At 41.1% G+C, this 21,570-nt stretch overlaps 1 protein-coding gene across 2 annotated transcripts in view; it reads right to left on the reverse strand.

The window, feature by feature from the left end:
* Positions 1 to 447: 447 nt before the first annotated feature.
* The window catches only part of TBCCD1 (TBCC domain containing 1), a 36,195-nt gene continuing 15,072 nt past the window's right edge, over positions 448 to 21,570 (reverse strand). The window contains exons 3-8 of one of the 2 annotated variants that reach the window (XM_041002864.1): positions 18,790 to 18,945; positions 14,322 to 14,688; positions 11,519 to 11,705; positions 10,518 to 11,015; positions 6,822 to 6,970; positions 448 to 1,048 (exon numbers count right to left, since the gene is read on the reverse strand). In XM_041002864.1, the coding sequence (XP_040858798.1) occupies positions 6,841 to 6,970; positions 10,518 to 11,015; positions 11,519 to 11,705; positions 14,322 to 14,688; positions 18,790 to 18,945 (1,338 nt within the window). In that variant the 3' untranslated portion in view covers positions 448 to 1,048; positions 6,822 to 6,840. The remainder of the gene's footprint in view (positions 1,049 to 6,821; positions 6,971 to 10,517; positions 11,016 to 11,518; positions 11,706 to 14,321; positions 14,689 to 18,789; positions 18,946 to 21,570) is intronic. The other variant, XM_041002865.1, reaches the window with a different exon arrangement.

Raw genomic sequence — 21,570 nt, forward strand, 5'->3', positions numbered from 1 at the left:
CTTGTGACCTGGGAAAGCCGTCGACGACAGCCCAAAGTCCTGGGGCCCTGCACCGGTGAGGGAGACCCGGAAAGAAGTTCCTGGCTCCTGGCTTCGGATCAGCACAGCACTGGCCGTTGTGGTCACTTGGGGAGTGAATCATCGGATGGAAGATATTTCTCATCTCTCCTCTTCTCTGTACATATATGCTTTTACAATAAAAATAAATAAATCTTTTTTTAAAAAAAATTAACAAACATTCTGAGGGTAATTTTCACTTTAGAAATAAAGCAGCAGTCCCTTTTTGATAAAATTACTAGTTAAATGGCCAACAAGTACATGAACCAATGTTGCTCAACTGATTTATTTCACTAGTTCAATCATTTCTTCCCTTTATCTGCAAGAACTGGGCTTGCCAAATCAAATGTAAACTTCACTTTAATATACAGAATGACACTGAAAACTTTGAAAATTAAAAATCTATATTTTATTAAGAAAAATACTTTTTTGAGTTTATTGAAAATTAAAGCTAGATGTGAAAACTAAAGATCTTTATGCAATCCCACTGTCTTATGCTTTAAAATATCTTCCTATCAAAGTATCTGCTACATGTATGATAACAAATCATACCCTCATTACAAGTGTTTTTCAGAGGATACTAAGTTCCTTTTATAAATAGTAATAAAAAACTATAAAACCTTTTTTAAACTCCACCAAGGAAGAAACCCTTTCATAATACAAATTAAAATATAATACATATATAAATCAACATTACCTTAACACTAACATATACACAATAGGGCTACCTTCACTAACTTCTTCAATTTAGCATCATGACAAGGAGTGTTTCAATGTTCTATAAATAATTTGTTTATAAGAAAAATCAAAAAAAAGCTAAAATTCAACCTAAACAGTAGCAATTGAATAGAATGGAAATAAGAAAAAGATTTAAAAGGGAAAAAAAAAAAAAAAGAAGAATCCTTGCAAGTCTCTGAAGCAGGAAAAACATCTTCCCTACTCAGCTGTCAGATGCGCACCGTCCTCCACTCACTCTCGTGCCTCCAGGCCCCTGAAGATAACAGAAGGAAAGTTCATAGCAATCACATTCTTTTGCTTTCATATAAGTAAAAGGGAAAAAAATATATTTACAAAATCACATAAAGTATCAACATCAAGTGATAGATTAGGATAACATACAAAGTTTAAAGTCAGTCATTTTCCTCTTTTCTAAGTATCTTATTAATTGGCAATCTGTGGGGATTAATTTAAACCAAAAATGTTTTAACTGAAACTTTTCAGACTTATAATTTTTAAACTTTATGAGAATATGGCTGTAACAACTTTAACATTTTATGTATTTGAAAAGGCAAGGACAGGGAGAGAAAGAGAGAGCTCCCATGTGAGGATTCACTGCTCCAACTTTGGCAGCAGTCATGTCTGGGCCAGGCCTGGGCCAGGGGCAGGAAGTCCATCTGGGACTCTAACATGAGTGGCAGCAGCCTAACTGCCTCAACCACCACAGCCTGTCTGCCCAGTGATATGTCAGCAAGAAGCTGGACTGGCAGCTAGAGCTGCGAGTGAAACCCAGGCGCTGTAACATGGGAAGAAGTGATGTGGACAATATGTTAACTTCTCTCTGTGCTCTTCTTGGCTTACAGCAAGACAAGCATTCTAAGTACAGACATGCAAAAGCTGAAAAAACTGATTTTTTAAAAGGTAATAAAGCCCTTGGTGAGGATCTAGGAGTCTTCAGGGTTGGGATACAAGCCTCCTCCTGTCTGCCTGCTCCACTCTGGGGTCCCCCCCTGCTCTGTGCATATGACCTCCTGTTAAGAGGTTGTTGGGATTGCTCCTGATTCCCCCCATATGCCTTTGTAGTTTTGCTATTGTCTAATGCTGATTTGAGTCTGTTGTCTATGAGTTGCCAGTTATGATCCTGATAGGTTATACTTCCCATCTTCCTCACACCTTCTTGGGTGATGTAAGATTTCTCTGCTCTCCCTCCCCCTTTCCGAGTAGCATAAGGCCTTACAAGTATATTAGGTTTTACAATTCTTTGATGTAGATCAGAAGCAGTCTGACTCATATCGATTGTTGATTCACTGGTTATTTCACAATATCTTATTGCATGAGATACAGGCTGTTTGGGGTTGAAATAATATTACTGTTTCAGACTGACATCATTTCATAACAGCCACATCAACAACAACATCAACAACAAATTATATCACCCTGAAAAAACATAACACACCACTGAATAGCCAACACATGCATGACAAAAAGGAAACACAGAAGTCTCTTGGTAAAAATGATGCCATCATATATTTCATGAGCACGTCATGAATTCTACTAGAGAATAGAGATTATTTGGAAGCAACCAAACTGAAATAAAACCATCAAAACTGAAGACTCCTAGATCCTCACCAAGGATTATCAGTACGAGCTCCAAGGACTACATCCCAACCGCTAAGGAGACCATGGGGAATTGGAGTGCCTTCGGAGGCCAAGAACTCTGAGGTCACCCACCTCCATTTGGATCTCCCACATGGGATTGAAGCCCATACCCTGCCTTGCAGGATCCAAGGTCATCGGAACGACAACCAGGAGAACTGAGCGGTCCGCAGAAACAAAACAGTAAACTTCCTTCGGGACTAGGGAGAGGAGCTTTCTCTGGTTCTTGCCTGGTTCCGACTTTGGGTCCCCACCCTCTCTCGTAATGACCATCAGGATCGCTCCAGAAACCCCCCAAAACAAACTAACAAATAAACAAACAAAAAACCCTAGAATAGATGGAGAACAGCAAGGAAAGCTTAGAAACAAGAAATGGGTAGTGAGGATGCACTTATAACTCACTGGGTGGGACACAAAGATTAGTTACTCCTCACTAGGGTTTTGAAGATTTCTCTGCACACCCCTCCTAAAACTGTTCACCTAAACTGTTGACATATGTCTTTTAGAGTTATAGAGTTAGACTACCTGAAAAACAGCCAGGTTCTGCAAAATCATGCTTCAAGGCTATAAACTGCTAAATACTAAAATTAAAATAGACATGAGACAGCTGAATAGTAATCTATAGCCATTTTAAGGTGTATAGAACCCAGTTGTATATAAACTGATAATGATAATGTCAATGTAGAAGTCATAGGATGTGGTTCAGAACTTGTTTTTTTTTTGTTGTTGTTTTCTCTCTCTCTCTCTTTTAACATGCTGGTTACACAATACCATGTCAACTAATTCCATTATGTTATAAATTGTTACCGATGTAATGTCGGGGTTTTTAATTGATTGGGATGATACTCTCTCAGCTCCACCTTCAGACCAGAGACGGTCTCCCCAAGAAACTGCTGAACTTATTTGGACAATAAGATGCTGGACTCTATGCTTTGTAGATGCTTGCAAGGAAAGAATCTCAACTGAATCTGAACTGTAGTAATGCAACAAGAATCCACCAAGGGGGGGGGGGGGGGTTGGGGAGGGAAGGAGGAATTCCAGAACCTATAAAACTGTGTCACATAATGCAATGTAATCAATAAAAAAAAAATTTTTTTTAGGGTAATAAAGCACACATACACATGTGAGCATGGGCTGCCCCACACAGAAAACACCTGAAATGAGTGGGCAGGTCCAGAATGCCTAAAAGGAAGCATGGTTAGGGAAGAGAAAGAGAAAAGGGAACCTGTGGGCAGCATCTGCAGCAGTGGTCAGCTGTGAAACAGAGTGCCCTGTCCAGTGGCTGGCTTTTTCATCAAGTACTAGGTGGTCCCTGTTAAAGCATGAAGCCACCTGGGAATTATACGGCACATCCACAAGTCCCGTATGGAGCTCGATATCACGTCATAGTGTCCTCCCTCAGGTTCTGGATGAAGCAGATGCTGCGTGGGAAAGGGAGCAATTTGACTGACGAGTAGGATAGACTTACATGTGCAAGCTTTCAGCAGCTTCCAGCTCAGCAGACATAAACCAACGACCTGCCATCAGCAGGTATCCCAAATGAGATCCTACCTGCTGTGTCCGATCCCTGCCACAGATACCCAATTTTCAATTCAGCTTTAACACTGACTAGATATTGAAATTCTTTTTTTTTAAGATATTTTAAAAATATAAATAAATGAATGAATAATAAAAAAAATCTTGTTGAGGCTTTGGAAAGCTGCAGCACCTTAAAAAGTTAAATATATATACCTATAATCCTACCTCTAGGTAAATATCCACGAGGAATGGATATACAAATCTACACACAACTGTGCACACAGGGACTGGTGTTGTGACACAGGTTTAGCCAGCACCTTTAAGACCAGCATCCCACTCCGGAGTGACAGTTTGAATCTCAGCTGCTTGGTGTCCAAACCAGCTGCCTGATGGTATGTCTGGGGAGGCAGAAGACAGCCCAGGTGTATGGGCCCCTGCCACCCATGTGCAAGGCCAATGGGAGTTCCGGGTTCTTGGCTGCTGCATGAACCAGAGGATATAAGATATTTCTCTTGTAATTTTATTCTGTATGGTATGATATTTTGAAATACATGTTTTTCCCTGTCACTCTCTCAAATAAATGAATGTTTAAAAGGTAAATGAATGTTTAAAAAGTAAATAAATGGTACTGGGCCCTATACTTGAAAGTACACACAAGAATCTGGTCTGGGATCACCTCAGACAAAGTTTCTTTTGGGATCTCCCCAATCGAACTGCTGGACTCAGAACCCTAACCATAACGAAAAGTGCAGGTTTCATGGTCTGCTATGGAGTGCAAGTGCCTCCTCAGAGGTTGAAATGAAGCAGTGGAGAGCATAATCAGCTGCACATGGAGGATATGGCAGTCTATTGGAACCTGCAGAGGATACCTGGCACCACAACAGAGGACAGAACAAATCAATCAACACCCCAGCCATATGCTAGCAGTGAAAAACTAGGCAAAAGGAAACTCTAAGGCAGACTATGTCAATCAGTGGATTCTGCAGCGACCTCATCGTGCTTGGAATGGCAAGATTGGCAGCAACTCATAACTGTTGAACTATCAAAACCACTTGAGCAAGACCTGGGATGGGTGGGAGACGGGGTAGCACTTCTCCCTTATCTCCCCGTTTACCCCAGATACAGGAAAAAAACAATGTGGAAATAATAGTCTTACCCACTTTCCTGTAGCTCTTGAACCTTTGTGCCCTAATTAACTATATATAAAGACTGTCAAAAATAAACAAAAAAATTTTAAAAAAAGATAAATAGAAACTGTACACAAAATATACAGAGCAGCATTATTCACAATAGATGAAAAATAGAAACGACTCAATTGCTTGTCAGCCTGAGGAGCACCTGGCCTGTTTTCTGTTTGGATATTTTAAGTGATGCTCCAACGAGCAATTTTTAAAAAATAGACTATTACAGGTTATAACACTTCAGTCAGACAGGAGGAATAAGTTCAAGAGGTCTACTGTAGAAACAGTGACTACAGTTAATAACAACATACTGTGTTCTCTGCTTATGAAACGCTGGAGGTATATGCCAAGTATTCTTGCCATTAAGATGACAATTGTATAATGTAAATACATATGCTAATTAATTAGACTCGGGCATTCTACAATGTATACATATCTTAAAACATCACATTGACAGAACAGTTACAAATTTATCTGTAAACTTAATAAAGTAAACAGATCTTTACATTCATAATTTATCTGTAAAATAAATTTTAAGAAGAAAAATTGCTAAGTTAAGGAGTATTTGTATTCTTAATTTTGATCTTGTCAAACTGGCCTCTAAAGAGGTAACACACATTTAGACTTTCTCCAGCAGATGAAATGTCTACCAAGTATATGTACCACCAGTTTTTGATCCCTGCCAATCTTATAGACAAAAAAAACTACTTTAATTTTAAAATTACAGTATCTATGTGAAGATGTGTTTCTTTATTTTTCTATGATCTACTACATATTCACATCCTTTTTTCTTGTTTTTTTTTTTATAATTTTTAAAGGGACTTTACTTATTTGAAAGGCACAGCAAGAGAGATGGAGAGACAGAAAGAGATCTTCCAGGACCAGCCTGATGGCTCAACTGCTTAATCCTCTGCTTAGAAGTGCCAGCATCCCATATGGGTGCCAGTTCATGTCCTGATGGCCCTGCTTCCCATCCAGCTCCCTGCTTGTGGCCTGCGAAAGCAGCAGAGAATGGCTCAAAGCCTTGGAACCCTGCACCTGCCTGGGAGACCCTGAAGAAGCTCCTGGCTCCTGACTTTGTATTGGCTCAGCTCTGGACAATGTGGCCATATGAGAAGTGAACCAGTGGATGAAAGATCTTTCTGTCTCTCCTTCATTCTATAAGTCTGCCTTTCCAATAAAAGTGAACAAATCTTTAAAAATAAAAACTACAATATATTTACATAATATGACTTCAGTAAATGTCTGTATCTATGTTCTTGCCTGTTTAATATATGATTTCTGGTTTCAATTCTGCTAATTTATTACACTTACAAGAGTAATCAATAAAGATCAGAAAATTCACAAAACATTCAGGTTGGGGGATTGGAAATAAGAAAAACATATTGCAAAGGAGGAATGAGACAAATGCGTTTGGGGGACAACAGTATTTTTGGACAGTACAACTTATGCCAAACAAAATAGCATAAAGATAATTAACCTGATCCTTAGACTCATATTTGTCCAAAATTTTATAGGTTTCACCTGAATATTCTGGTCTCACTATACAACATGGCACATATGAATATGTCAAAATCTGCGTATGTGGTGGGAATGGCAGAAATCTGGCAATGGTATGTTGGCAGGTTCATGCTCGGAAGGTGTTTGTTTCCCAAGGAATCTAGCTGAAGTGGCTACGTTAGACATGCTCACCAGTGCCGAGGCTGGAGTTCTATCCTGCCGCTTGTTTGGAGGCGACCGCAGGGGGCACGAGGCTGTCCAGCTGCTGGCGATGTCCCGTACTAACCAGCCACTCATAAAACTTGTTCTCCACAAGCACCTGGAACTGCTTCCTCTGCTCCCTAAAATTTCAATTTAAAGCATAATCACTAATCCATATAAATTCTACTCCAAGTGACTACTCAGCACTTTAATCAGGCAATGTTAGGTGATTTTTTTCTAGTTATCTTTTTATTCTTGCTCTCCTTAGACTACACAGATGGGAGTACAAAAATAAATAAATAAATAAAACAATAGATATTGCATGACTACAGAGCATTCCATTCACATTATGATCTAGTATGAAAACAAATATAAGATATAAAATTAAGTGGTTATTAAGTGCCTTGGAGTAAAAGCAGGATAGGAGACTGGAAAGTATCTGGATGCTACTCAGGCAACAGAATGGCTAGAGGCTCCTCTACAAAGTCAGTTAAGAAACTGAAGGGATTACCAGCAGAAGAAACAAAAATTAGAAAGATTGTGACGCTGAGAATACAGAAGTATTCAAAAACTTTATGGAAATGTGTACTATGAAAGGCACCAAAATAAATTTCTCTTTTAATTTAGTTTTTTCCTGAACTTTTTGAAGTCCCAGAATATATAACATGATTCAAGAAAACAAAGAGTGGCTCCATGGGCCCAGCGCGATAGCGGCTAAAGTCCTCACTGTTAACGGACCAGGATCCCATATGGATGCTGGTTGTAATCCCAGCAGCCCTGCTTCCCATCAAGCTCCCTGCTTGTGGCCTGGAAAAGCAGTTGAGGATGGCCCAGGACCTTGGGACCCTGCACCCACAAGGGAGACCTGGAGGAAGTTCCTGGCTCCTCGCTTTGGATCGGTGCAGCACCAGCTATTGTGGTCACTTGGGGAGTGCATCATCGGACAGAAGATCTTCCTCTCTGTCTCTCCTCCTCTCTGTATATCTGCTTTCAAATAAATAAATAAATCTTAAACAAACAAATAAACAAAAAGAGTGGCTCCCGATGGCCAGGAAATAGCTTAGCACTATTAACAGGCCTTAGTGGAGCAAGGACCTGGTGATTCCTCACAGCATCATTGTTAGAAAAGGCCATTCTGGGATGAAGATAGACAAAGACAAGAACTAAGCCAATTTTTTGTGTGATCCGAAGCATAAAAACAACCAGTCACTCTTTCTTGGTTAACTGGCTACTGCTTTGGGACACTTCTCCTGTCTGACTTCCTTAAGCTACAAATCAGTCACTCTTGCTTCTGGACGGCATCTGAAGCCAGTGCGCTGCTTCCTGGACCCAAGATGCCCAACACAAATCCAAGTCTAATTCTATCACTGAGTTGTTTGTAACTCTCTTAATACTAAATTAATTAATACAATAAATAAAAGGCTAATCTTCAATCAGGAAACATAGTTTCTCCCTCCTAGGATAGAGTCGATACAAGCCACCTTTTCTCTACCTATGTGCTCCTGGCAGTCTTTGGCCAGGAGTAACTACTAAGTAACAGCAAAAACACTGTTGTTTATTGGGACGGATTGAATGAGAGAATGGCAGAAAATGATGCAGAGGGAACCAGGTGGATACAATAAAGGCTTTGGATATACTCAAGTATTATAAGAAGCTATAATGGGGGCAGAGCAGGGAAATGACATGACCTAATTACTCTTAAAAGAATCACATCGGCACTTTATTTTCAAACTAACTTTGGTCTTCTATATATAGACAGTCCCTGACTTATAACTTTTTTTTTTACTTTTCCAGGGTGTGGCAATTATATACATTCATATATACAATTACATACATTCAGTGTAACCTTGCTTTGAATTTTGATCTTCTCCTGGACTAGCACTACTCACTGTGATACTCCATCGTGACATGAGGCAGTGGCAGGCAGTCACAACTCCCAGTCAGTCAGTGGCTAAGCTATGATGTTTGGCAGATCAGATGTATTTTCAACTCAATGTTTTCAATTTATGAGGGGGTTACCAGAAGGTAACCCCCTCATAAATCAAGGAACATCTGTATTTGCAAAGTTAAGCTGACTACTTTCATTGCTTCTAGTGTCGTAACAGATCTCACTATTTGAAAACACTGACTCAGTCAACATTTACTGCTTACCATATAGACTCTACACAGGTATCTAACCCTAAGCCTAAGCTTTTCATGCGTAACAGAATATAGGCACCTGAGTACAAAACTATTAGAACAATATAACTGCTTTTAAAATTTTTTTCAGTGACCAACCATTACTATATGACATTATAATTTTAATGAATTCTTAAAATTATATAACAGTAGTTAACAGAAATCAATAAAGATAATAGAGGCTTTTAAGAAATAAACTAAAAGGGTGAGACTCATGTGTGACCCTGGGTGATGTAAGAGGGGACTTCAAAAAGTCTGTGAAAAAATGCAATTAAAAGGTAAGTTTATTTTAGTACAAAAACTAATTTGAAAGTAGTGTATAGATTTTTTCATAATATACATTGTCCATAAAATTTGTGAAGATGCATATTAATGTCTGCATTCTAGTTTCTACATTTGTAATAGGACACTGTCTTGAAGAATAAATGACTTAGTACCAGAAGGTGCTTAGCATAGTTCTCTGTCACATACTAAGTGCTTAGTACATATTATCTGTTACCAGCAGCAGCATTATGCAACACTCTGCAATGAGAATGACCAGTCTGAAGTAATACTGTCTTGGTAGCTCCATCCACAAGACACAGACCAAGTAGACAAATGCTAGCAGGACTACAACAAAGGATTCCAGGTGTACCAGGCATTATGACTCCTCATGATCTTTATATTTTTTCCTAGGTAGCAACTGTTGCAAAGAATCAAAATGCTATTGCCTAACCACGTAATATATTTTCATTCCTTAGTCCATCTGATGAGAACAAAGCTAAGAAAACACTTCCAGAAAATACCATAATGGGATCAAAATGTTTTCAGTTACGATTTTTCTTAGAATGAGGATAATCCCAACAGATCAGGTAGCAAAAAACTGGGTTAAACAATCTCACCCAGACACACAAACATCACTCAACAGGGCTTCCTACTTATACTATTTAACACAGTGTCTCTCACACACACAACTACACATGGTGGGGTACACATCACACACCACTAAACACAAACATATCACTACTACGTCATCTTATTAAATCTTCACATTAGTCTAATAAGGCAGAAAATATACTATTACTTTACATCTACAATCAAGAATCAGAGAGGTTAAATGACACATAAAGGAAGTGGTAAAGCTCATATTAGCTCCTGATCAGAGTACTATCCAATATAGTACAGATACAACTATCCAAAGAATAATATTAAACTTAAAATCTAATTTTAAAAAGTAGACTTAAGTAAAACACACATTTTTCATTCATCCATCAACCAACAGTTTTAGATCACCAGAAATTCATCTAACTTTTACACCTGCCAATTAGACTTAAGCTTCTTTAAAGAAGGGAGTCTAAGGCTTTTGTATCAACCCCAACCCAACACTACATAGAACTCCAGTCTGATATTCAAGTCTTAACAAAAAACCTACTATATTATTTTAGCACAGCTGTAAAAATGTATAAATCAATTTGTTCTCCCACGGAGTTGCACATAGAACACAAACTGCTACTTTTAGAAAACACTCACTTTGTCAAATGAGCCTCCTTTACAGTCTTCTGCCAGATTTGTATCTTCTGCTCTCTTTGGCTCAGTGCTTTCTGATATGCAGATGGGAGACCCCCAGGTATCTCTGTTGTGTCCCCTTCCATTTCAAAGGGCGTAATAAATACATAGAATTCAGACGGCGGTAAAAGGCGGAAAGCATTTGTGTCAATGTTCTCTCTGCACACAACCATTGGATTATCCCAATAGTTAGGCACTGTAGCAAGGCCAGCCTTGGCCATATGGTCCTCTAGCATTGGGTAATGAGTATGAAAGGGGGCAAATGTTGCTCCCTGGTTTCCAGAGAGAATAAGTGGGCGTGTAGGTGTCAGAATGTGAAAGATGCAACCTGCTGTAGAAGAGATGGAAAAACGACGGCACACAGCAATGACTTTAACATTGTCACAGCTGTGGAGGTGAAGTGTGGTCTCCACAGGGCCCAAGACCAAGGTGCTATTCCTGCACTTCTCAACTGTCACAGAGCTGAAAAAGAAATGAAGAGGTAAATAACTGCATGGAAAAAGATTTTTTTTTTAATCTGACTTATGTACTACTAACTGGTTGTAAGAAAGGAATCATCCTAATGCAAAGATTTGTCTGCCTGTCAGGACACTAAGAAGACCGTGCTTATGGGCCAGGCACTTTAGCCTAGCGGCTAAAGTCCTCTCCTTGAATGCGCCAGGATCCCATAGGAGCGCCAGTTGAAATCCCACAGCTCCACTTCCCATCCACCTCCCTGCTTGTGGCCTGGGAAAGCAGTCGAGGACAGCTCAAAGCTTTGGGACCCTGCACCCGTGTGGGATACCCGGAAGAAGTTCCTGGCTCCTGGCTTCGGATTGGCATAGCATCGGCCGTTGTGGTCACTTGGGGAGTGAATCATCAGACGGAAGATCTTCCTCTATGTCTCTCCTCCTCTATGTATATCTGACTTTTCAATAAATAAATAAATCTTATTAAAAAAAGAAGAAGACGACGACCGTGCTTACCGTAAGGGAGAAAGCAGATATATAAAAGATTCATTGCAACGGTGAATCCTCACATGTGCCCCCACCAGGGTATCTGAGCTCTTGGCCAATGTCTGCTTGTAAACCTGACTCATCACCACAATGCGGTGTCTTCTTGGGGCCACATGAGTATTGCAAGTGATCTTGGCTCTCTTGGCTGTACCGTCAACTATTTAAGAAAACATGAATAAAGGAGAAAGTTTCAAATAAAATTAAAACAACTATATATGGTTACACATTTCTACATCTATTCATGACTAATGTGAGATGCATGTGAGGAAATAAATGCTAGATCTAAGCTTTGAGCACAGATTTTACTGTACTACTATTTTGGGGGTATATTTATGTAACATTTCATAATATTTATCATAATTCTCAAACCTATAATCCATTCAAGGTTGCCATAAGATTCTTTATCTTTTCTTTTTTTTCTATCAGTTGCTGATAGAGTTTTTTTTTTTAATTGCATCTCATTTTATGACATTGTTTCACAGGCTCTGAGGTTCCCCCAACCCCTCCCTGTACCCTCTCCCCATGGTGGATTACTCCACCTTACTGCAGTATTACAGTTCAAATCCAGTTTTGTTTCTTTGCAAGCATGTACCATGCATAGAGTCCAGCATCTTATTGTCCAGATCAATTCAACAGTTTCTTGGGGAGACCATCTCTGGATTAATAGCAGAGCTGGCAGAATATCGTTTGGACCAATTAAAAGCCATAACATAACATCAACAACAGTTTACAATATTACGGGGTTAACTGACATGTTATTGAGTGACTGATACATTAGAAAATGCAAGTTCTTAACCACATCCTATGACTACTTCATTGACATTTCAATTTTAGTTTATATACAACTGGTTTCTATCCACCCTAAAATGGCTATAGGATACTATTCAGCTGTCGCGTATCATTTTTCATTTTTGTATTTAGCTGGCTTATACCTTTAACAAGGCACATGTCAACAGTTGAAGTTGCCGATAGAGTTTTATTTGCAAAGTGAACAATTAATGTAAAATGAAGACACAATGCAACATGCATCCCTACTTCAAAACAAAAGATGGACTCCCAATGAAAGTGATGGACATATCTAGACAATGGGATGATGGACTGTCTGACATTGTCTGTACCAGCAATGTTGAAGCACACTAAATAGCAGGCTGATGGAACTGTAACTCCTTATGAAGAAATGTATTGTTGTGACAATATGGGAAAAATCAGTTGGGGGTGGAAATTAGAGGGAGGGGAATCCCAGACTATACAGAATTAATTGTACAATAAAATTTTAAAATTAAAAAAAAGTGAATGTGAAAACAAGAAAGTGGACAGATCCGTGACAAATCCAGAAGATAGGATATCTCCTAAAACAAGAGAGAGGAGAGAGAAGACAGGAGAGAGAGAGACACTGAGGTTTCTGGAAATATTTTGGATTTTTAAGGGTCCTCCTTGTCTGGGTGGGACCCTGCAGAAGACCTCCTCCTTTGGTGGTCTCCAATCAATTACAAAATGACGGGGCAATTCCTGTGTTGCCCACTTGATGGTGCTACTGGACCTCTGACAAATGATAAGTTTCCAATAAACAGTGCATGTGCAAACACAGGGCAATGAGATGGTGGTGACCAGGGACAATGGCCTCACAAGATCTGCCCCTGTATCTCTCAAGACTTTAGCAGGCTTGAACAGTCTCAGAACCCCTCTTAGAATCCCACTGCCTACTTCTTTAAGGGTAAGGGGCGAAGACGTCTTCTTGCTACTTCCTGCTGACACGGGGCATCATTTGGGTAAAGGAGCCCCTTGAAGCATGGGATTCACAGAATGGTGGTATGAGTCATCCAGGTTGCTGCCACAGAAGGTGGTCGTCATGCAAGGTTCCCTGTAAATGACCACCTGGAACTTGAGTATCTCTACTTGCTTGTGAAATCTCCCAGTTGACTTGAGTCACACAGCCCAGTTTAAATACCGTAGGTCTTGTTCATGCCCCACATTGGGTGTCAGGGAAAATGTTACAGGCAAAGTGCAGTGGGTTCTTTCCTCAGCTTAGTATAGAAATAAAAAGTCAGGAACTGGTTGCAGACAGGTACGTTTTATTTGCAAGTGAACATGGAAAGCAGAGAGAAGAGGAAAGTACCTCCTAGGAGATATCTGGAAGATGGGATCTCCAGAAAGGAGACAGAGACACCCAAGATTATTTTTCATATCTATCCCTCAAGTTAATATACCTGAGGTCACACATCTGCTAAGAGGTAATATTTGCCCACCTCAAAATCTTCTCCACTTCTCCAAATAATTTACTTCATCAACCCAACTAATCTCCCTGAGCCACTATGATATTAATTTTTTATCCCCATAAGTCGCTTTTCAAATCATTCCATGAATTCCATTGGAGTTCATGTGTTTATCCCAAAGATCAAATTACCTGAGAGCACATCCTCCTAACACACAGTGTCTAACCCAGACACTCAAAATATATGCATAGGTTACCAAAGTCTGTCATATTGTTAACAAATGAAGAAATCCTCAAGTAAGTGGGCAGATGGTGGGGAGAGGGAGAGAGGCAGAAAAGAGAAAAGCAGAACAAAGACCTACTGCAGCTGTAGTAGTGTTAACAGCAACCAGAGGAACCTTGACTAATGAGTCAACTGCGTTGAGACTGTGGCTTTTACAGCAGTCGTGTTTCTTAAGTTTCTACTGAAAGGATATGATCATTAGTACACCAAAAATCCCTGCATCCCTTAACTTGACATTCAGTGTCATATATGTTAAAATATTAATTTAAAAAAAATACCTTGGTGATCCCAAGCCAATTTTTTTCCAGACTTGAGGCAAGCAGATGTACCAAATGGATTCTCAGTCAAACAGGTTCTCAACCAGGCTTCCAGCTTGTAGAGAGAGAAAGTCTTAGAGATTTTTGAGAAGCCACTTTCCACATGCAGTGGCTGCCACAGTGCAAGTTCATGAAGTGGATAGATTTTCCTGGCTCCGCTTACTGTACCTTCAATTAGAAAGCTGAGTGCAACAACAGCTTCTGGAGAGACTAGACTGACATGGGATGAATGAAATGATGCAGTGAGTTGTTCTGGATCTAAAAGCAGCTCAAGAAGATCTGACAGATGAGAACAGACAAAAGCTTGATGACCGTAATCATTCCAATTCTAAAAAAAAAAAATCAAAAGAAAGCCCTGTGAACATGTCAGTGATTCTCTGAGATCCAAAATTGTTGTATTTCAATTGTTCCACATTTCTATTGTTTCAAACTCAAAAGAGAATTTACATAAAACTTTTTTATATATTTGATATGCAAAATCCAGATTCTTTCCCCGATAACAATACCAATAAATCACTTTGAATATGTGTCAAGCATTAATTATTTTTTAAAGATTTATTTTTATTATTTTTTTCATTGGAAAGGCAGATATACAGAGAGGAGAGACAGAGAGGAAGATCTTCCGTCCGATGACTCACTCCCCAAGTGAGCGCAACGGGCCGATACTATGCCGATCCGAAGCCAGGAGCCTCTTCCGGGTCTCCCACGCGGGTGCAGGTTCCCAAAGCTTTGGGCCATCCTCGACTGCTTTCCCGGGCCACAGGTAGGGAGCTGGAAGGGAAGCGGGGCTGCCGGGATTAGAACCGGCGCCCATATGGGATCCCGGGCGTGCAAGGCGAGGACCTTTAACCACTTGCGCCACCGCGCCAGGCCCTCAAGCATTAATTATTACACACAGTTTTACCTATCTAACCCCAGCAATAATCCTGAATTAGATGCATCATCATTCCCACTATATACACATATATATGAAAATGGAGATACTGAAGGGTTAACAAACTTGTCATAGAAATAGTAACTACTCTAAAAGTTTCAAATCAAACACGAATCTAATCATTATGGACATACAATGAAGCACTAGGTTTCTTCATTTATCTTCTCTATCACAGAAGGAAGCATAATTCTATAGGGCGTAATGAGGCAAGAGTCTTACAAGACTAGATCTGAGAGTTCTAACTTTGGAAATAAGCTTACAGTTGGCAAATGTCTCAGCACAATGGCTCATTTATTTGACAGACTTCTTTTTTTTTGTAAGATTTACCTATTCATGTGATTGAAAGGCAAAATGACGGAGTGAGAGGAAGAGAAAGAGAGAATCTTCCATCTGCCAGATCACTCCTCAAGCTGCCACAGCAGCCAGAGCTGCTCCAGGCTGAAGACAGAAGCCAAGAACTCCATCCAAACCTCCCATAGGACTGGCAGGACCTCAGGCACTTGAGCCTCATCTGTTCCTACCTAGGCACATTAGCAAGAAGCTGGGTCTGAAGCCTAATAGTCAAACTGGTGTTATGACACAGGACTCGGGCACCCCAAGCAGCAACCTAATGTGCAGCACTACAATCCTGTTCCTGAACAGATTCCTGACAGATGTTAGCAGTCAAGCACACAGACAAGGAAAAAGCATTCCAGGAATTGGGAACAGCACATGCTAAGGCACACAGGGACAGAAGCACCTGCTCTGCTCAGAGAATCACAAGTCCTGAGTGGCACACAGGAAGCATGCTGGGAAGCAGAAGCTGAAGTTAAAACGGCATGACTCACAGTCATCTCCCAAGATGAAAAGCAGAGGCAGAAGTGGAACTGGAAGGCCATCTGGTATGAGGTTCTGTTAGGAGCCAGCATCGCTCTGCATGTCTGGCCCATTCTCCCCTTTTTCTTGGATGACAAGCATTCCCCTGATTACCTCAGTTTCTAATCCCTCATAATTCCAGGAGACTTACAAGCATAGCGGTAATTCCAGTCCTAACATCACATGAGTTTTCAACCGGTCATTTCCTTGGTCTTTCTGGAGACTGATTTGTTCCACATCATCTAAGGTCAGACTCATTCCAAATGCACAGCAATAAATAGGCCACTCAAGTGTCCATCACTGAGCCAATCAATTGTGCGGGGGAAATCATGCAGAGTGCAAACAAGAGTCACCATTTACTGGCGCTTACTATGCAATAAGTGCCTAACTTAATTCAGGACTGAATTATCATAGCCATTTAAAAATAGATCTAGATCATTTTGACAAAGCCTAGACAAGTTAACAAACTTGTCTAAAATCATCTGACTACTAAGCAAGAAGAGCCAAATGTGAACGCAGATTACCTTAACTCAAAACACCATCTCCTGGGACTGATGCAGTAGCCTATTGGCTGAAGCCCTCACCTTGAATGTGCCAAGACCCCATGTGGGTGCTGGTTCTAATCCCATCAGCCCCGCTTCCCATCCGGCTCCCTGCTTCCCATCCAGCTCCCTGCTTGTGGCCTGGGAAAGCAGTAGAAGACGGCCCAAAGCCTTGGGACCCTGATCTCATGTGGGAGACCTGGAGGAGGTTCCTGGCTCCTGGCTTCAGATCAGTGCAGCTCCGGCCATTGCGCTCACTTGGGAAGTGAATCATTGGACGGAGGATCTTCCTCTCTGTCAGTGCAGCTGCTGGGATTAGAACCAGTGCCCATATGGGATCCCAACGCATTCAAGGTGTGGACTTTAGCTGCTAGGCCATTGCACCAGGCCCAAAATAAATAAATCTTAAAAAGGAAAAAAGAAAAAAAAACCCCACCATCCCCTAAGAGTACCCATTCAGCAGAAACTACACATTGGTAAGGCAGGCAGTGACTGAGTTCTCCAATCCTGCTGGACTGGGACATTCCTGATACCTAAGAGCCTCTACATGAAGAGGTGACACAAGGCTCTAGAGTGGAGTGCAAACAGAGGCAACAACAGAACATAAGGGCCAAGAAGAGAGACACTTATGAAGAAAAAGGAGAAGTACCAAAAAAAAAAAAAAAAAAAAACGAAGAAAGACAGATTTATCAAAAAGCAAACTATAAAAATATCTAAGAGATTTCCTGAGCATCAGAAAATGTTTAAAAAGCCAGAACATGGTATTAATTCTGAGATACACATTTTAAGCTTTTTTCAAAATACTTTCACAAAATAAGGAAAAACATTCTGATTTTCTTTACAAAAACAGGAAGAGAAAGCCCGTAAGACATTTTCTAAATCTTACAATGTGAGGTAGTTAAACTGAGCTTCCAGATTACTAAAAAACATAAAATTACTTAAACAAGACTAGGATTTTTATAGAAAATTTTCAGAGTATTTCAATAAATTTTGCAAATACTACATGTTCTCATTCATTCTATCTTAACTAAGTAGATTCAAAGTTGTTAATATTTGCAGGAGTAGGAATGCTAATAGGATACAGTGAATGATTTCCTAAGAGGCTTTTGTGTCAGTGAAGGAGCTGAAATCACTTCTCCAAATTGATTAAAATAAGTGCACATTTATTTTAATTAGGAAAAATAGTAAAAAGACAAAACAAACCATCAAATCACTGGCATATAAAGGATTCCAAGCTGAGAGAGAGACTGTGCAAGGAGAGAGTTCACACTTGATGGTATATTCCCCAAATACCCACAATGGCTGGTGTTGGGCCGGGGATAAAACCAGGAGTCAGAAACCCAGTCAAGGTCTCCCTCATCGGTGGCAGGAACTGAAATAGCTGGGACATCAGTTAGGCTCTACGTCAACAGGAAGCTGGAGTCAGGCATCAGCGCTGGCCATCACACCCAGCTACTCCAAAATGTAAGATGGGCATCTTAACAACCCGAGCAGTGGGGAACGTCTATCTTGCCAAGACTCATTTGGATATTTATAACATCAGTCATGGGCGACACACAAAATTATCAGGTTAAAAATTAGCCCATCAGATTTACTGAATTTTGAGTCCCACCTGTGGTTTCCTTGGAAGAGCCAGGTAAAATGATTTCATAAACCTTACATAGTCTGAAGACTAGAAAACCCTCATTCGGGTGCAAGGCTACATTCCTGCCTCGATGTAATTTTTTGCAAAGATTTATTTTTATTTTTACTGGAAAGTCACATACACAGAGAGGAGAGACAGGAAGATCTTCTCTCCAATGACTCATTCCTCAAGTAGCCAGGAGCCAGGAGCTTCTTTTGGCTCTCCTATGTGGGTGCAGGGTCCCAAGGCTCTGGGCTATCCCCAACTGCTTTCCCAGGTCACAAGCAAGGAGCTGGATGGAAAGCTGGGCCAGCTGGACACGAACCAGCCCCCATCTGAGATTCTGATGTATGTGAGGCAAGGACTTTAGCCACTAGGCTTTTGTGCCAGAATCTCAACTTAATTTTTAATGAGGTGAACCATTCCCCTCACAGATTGTCCCTTTCAGACAAACAGGTCAGATATAAACAGTACCTTATTATGACAATTTGGTTTTTCAGTCGGGTCAGGAGACTGAGCTCTGTTTCTGGGACTAGGCCATTCTTCCCCAATCAGAGATGTCCTCAGGGAGACCTTGTTTAGTTGCTGAATGTATAGGAAGAGCAGGAACTGCAAGGTGTCCACTGAGAGCTGTCCGCAAAGAAAAATAAGGGATTGACACATCTTTTCAAACAGTACCCATCACCATTTTACAACTAATTAGACACTGTAAATAAATTTACAAGTTTGTTGATCCTGAAGAACACATTTAGAAACATTGCTAGCATCTGATATGTATGTCTCTGCTATCCAGATATAAGAGTTTCTAAAACTAATGCAACAGCAATCAAAAATGCCTTCTCGGAAAGCTGTGTTATCCTCCATGACCATAGATACAATTCTCTAAAAACTGAAGGGGAGGATGAAGTACAAACCTTCTTAAAGTATAATATTTCAGGGTCTGGATGGTAGCCTAGCAGCTAAAGTCCTCACCTTGCACACACCAGGATCCCAGATGAGCACCAGGCCAAGTCCTGGCTGCTCCACTTCCCATCCTGTTCCCTGCTTTGGCCTGGGAAAGCAGCAGAGGATAGCCCAAGTCCTTGGGCCCCTGAAAGTCCATGGGAGACCTGGATGAGACTGCTGGCTTCTGGCTTCAAATCTTTTTCTAAAGAGATGTATTTATTCATTTTTTTAAAGATTTATTTATTTATTGGAAAGTCAGATATACAGAGAGGAAGAGAGACAGAGAGGAAGATCTTCCATCCGATGATTCACTCCCCAAGTGAGCGCAACGGCTGATGCTGTGCCAATCCGAAGTCAGGAACCAGGAACTTCTTCCAGGTCTCCCACGTGGGTGCAGGGTCCAAAGGCTTTGGGCTGTGCTCGACTGCTTTCCCAGGCCACAAGCAGGGAGGTGGATGGGAGGTGGAGCTGCCGGGAATAGAACCAGTGCCCATATGGGATCCGGGCGCGTTCAAGACGAGGACTTAAGCCGCTAGGCCACGCCGCTGGGCCCCAAAAAAGATATATTTATTCATTTGAAAGGCAAAGAGAAGCTTCCATGCACTAATTATACCCTAGATGGCTATGAACAGTCAGTGCTGGCTAGATAGGAGCCGAGCCAGGAGCCAGCTCTCCCATGTGGGTGCAGGACCTTTCCCAGGCACATCAGAAGGGACTGGATCAGAAGGGGAACAGTCAGGACTTGAACTGACTCCCATATGTGATACCAGTGTCACAGGTGGTAGCTTTAGCCACTTTGTCACAGCACCAGCTCCTATTAAATTCTTAAATTACGGTGGCCTGATCTATGCATTTTTATTTGAGGGAGATTGTGGTTTGAGGATCAAGATTATACAAATACAGGAGAGGCAAAAAAAAAAAAAAAAGTCAGATGATGTATCAGTTAATAGCTACACTGATCCCAATTCCCAACCTAGATGAATGAATTACCATCACTTAAGACATTAAAAAAAAAAAAATTCTCAGGATCACACAAAACTATTCAATTAACTGTCAGTATGGATGCCCAAACCCACGGATTTTTACATTCTTAAACTTTATGAAGTAACTGTAGAATCACATGCACATTATTAAATAATAGACAGGTGCCATATGCCCTTTACCCAGTCTACCCCGCTGCAAACACTATAGTGCAATGTTAAACTATGCTACTGACACCAATATAGTCAAGACAAAGAACATTTCTATCAACACACTGCCCTTTTACAGCTGTACTCTCTTTCCCGCCACCTATAGCACTTCCTTAGCCTCTAACAACCACTTAGCTGTCCTCCAGCTCCACAATTTTATTTTCAAAAGTATTATAAGAGCAAGACGGTGGGAAACATGAGGGCACACTAGAGTGGATGGAGAAGGATTAGCAGAGGAGAAGTAGAGAGGGCACAATCCTTCCTAACGTGAGTGGGCAGACGAACGGCAGAGACAGCAGAGCGGCGCTGCTGTGAACGGCTACCCCACAGCCATCAGAACTCCACCAGTGACAGGCGGGGGGGGAGCGCCCTAGAAACACAGGAGGAGAATCAAGCCCCAGAACTATGAGTCCTAATCATATTTTTAGTCTGAACACAAGCGGAAACAGAGCAATAGAGTCCTTGTAGACATGTGTGGGTGTGAGGTGAAGTTCAAAATCCAGTCTCCCAAAAAGCAGCACAAGTGGCACATGGGGCAGCATTTTCAGAACTGCAGCAAATCCCCTGAGGGGGTATAACAGCCAGGGGCACACGCTCTATGCCCAGGGAGAACCCACTTCCGGCTCAACACATTTTGTTGATTCCACCAGGAAAATCATACCTACTCAGCATCCCACACATTCTATCCAAAAAAAGGTACAGGTTACCCCTAGACCAGCTGCTAGCAGGTACCAGCAAGAAGAGGAAAAAAAATTCATGTGTCACCATCAGGCATGGGGTAACTGACAGCCCTGTGATCCAGTTAAAGACACAGCTGTGTCTCCCTGATCCAAGGCACTGCCGGGCCTATGAACGGCAGAAGGGCTGAGCAGAGAACAGTGCAGCCACCACACAGAATCACAGAGGGCAGAGTGAGATGAGCCGGGCACCATGGTGGAGCAAGCCACTGCAGAAGCACAGCACAGGAACCCAGGTCTGGAACCTGTAGGAGGGATTGGTGGGAGAATAAAAGGAGAATTGGCACTAAACAGGATCAGTAAAGTCAACCTGTAAACCTATGGACATCACAGCTTAAAAATCAGTCCCTAGGACAAAAGGCCATTAATCTGAACTGCAACGG

The sequence above is a fragment of the Ochotona curzoniae genome, unplaced genomic scaffold (assembly GCF_017591425.1).
Source record: "Ochotona curzoniae isolate NIBS_2020 unplaced genomic scaffold, NIBS_Ocur_1.0 scaffold_2587, whole genome shotgun sequence".
Lineage (NCBI taxonomy): Eukaryota > Metazoa > Chordata > Mammalia > Lagomorpha > Ochotonidae > Ochotona > Ochotona curzoniae.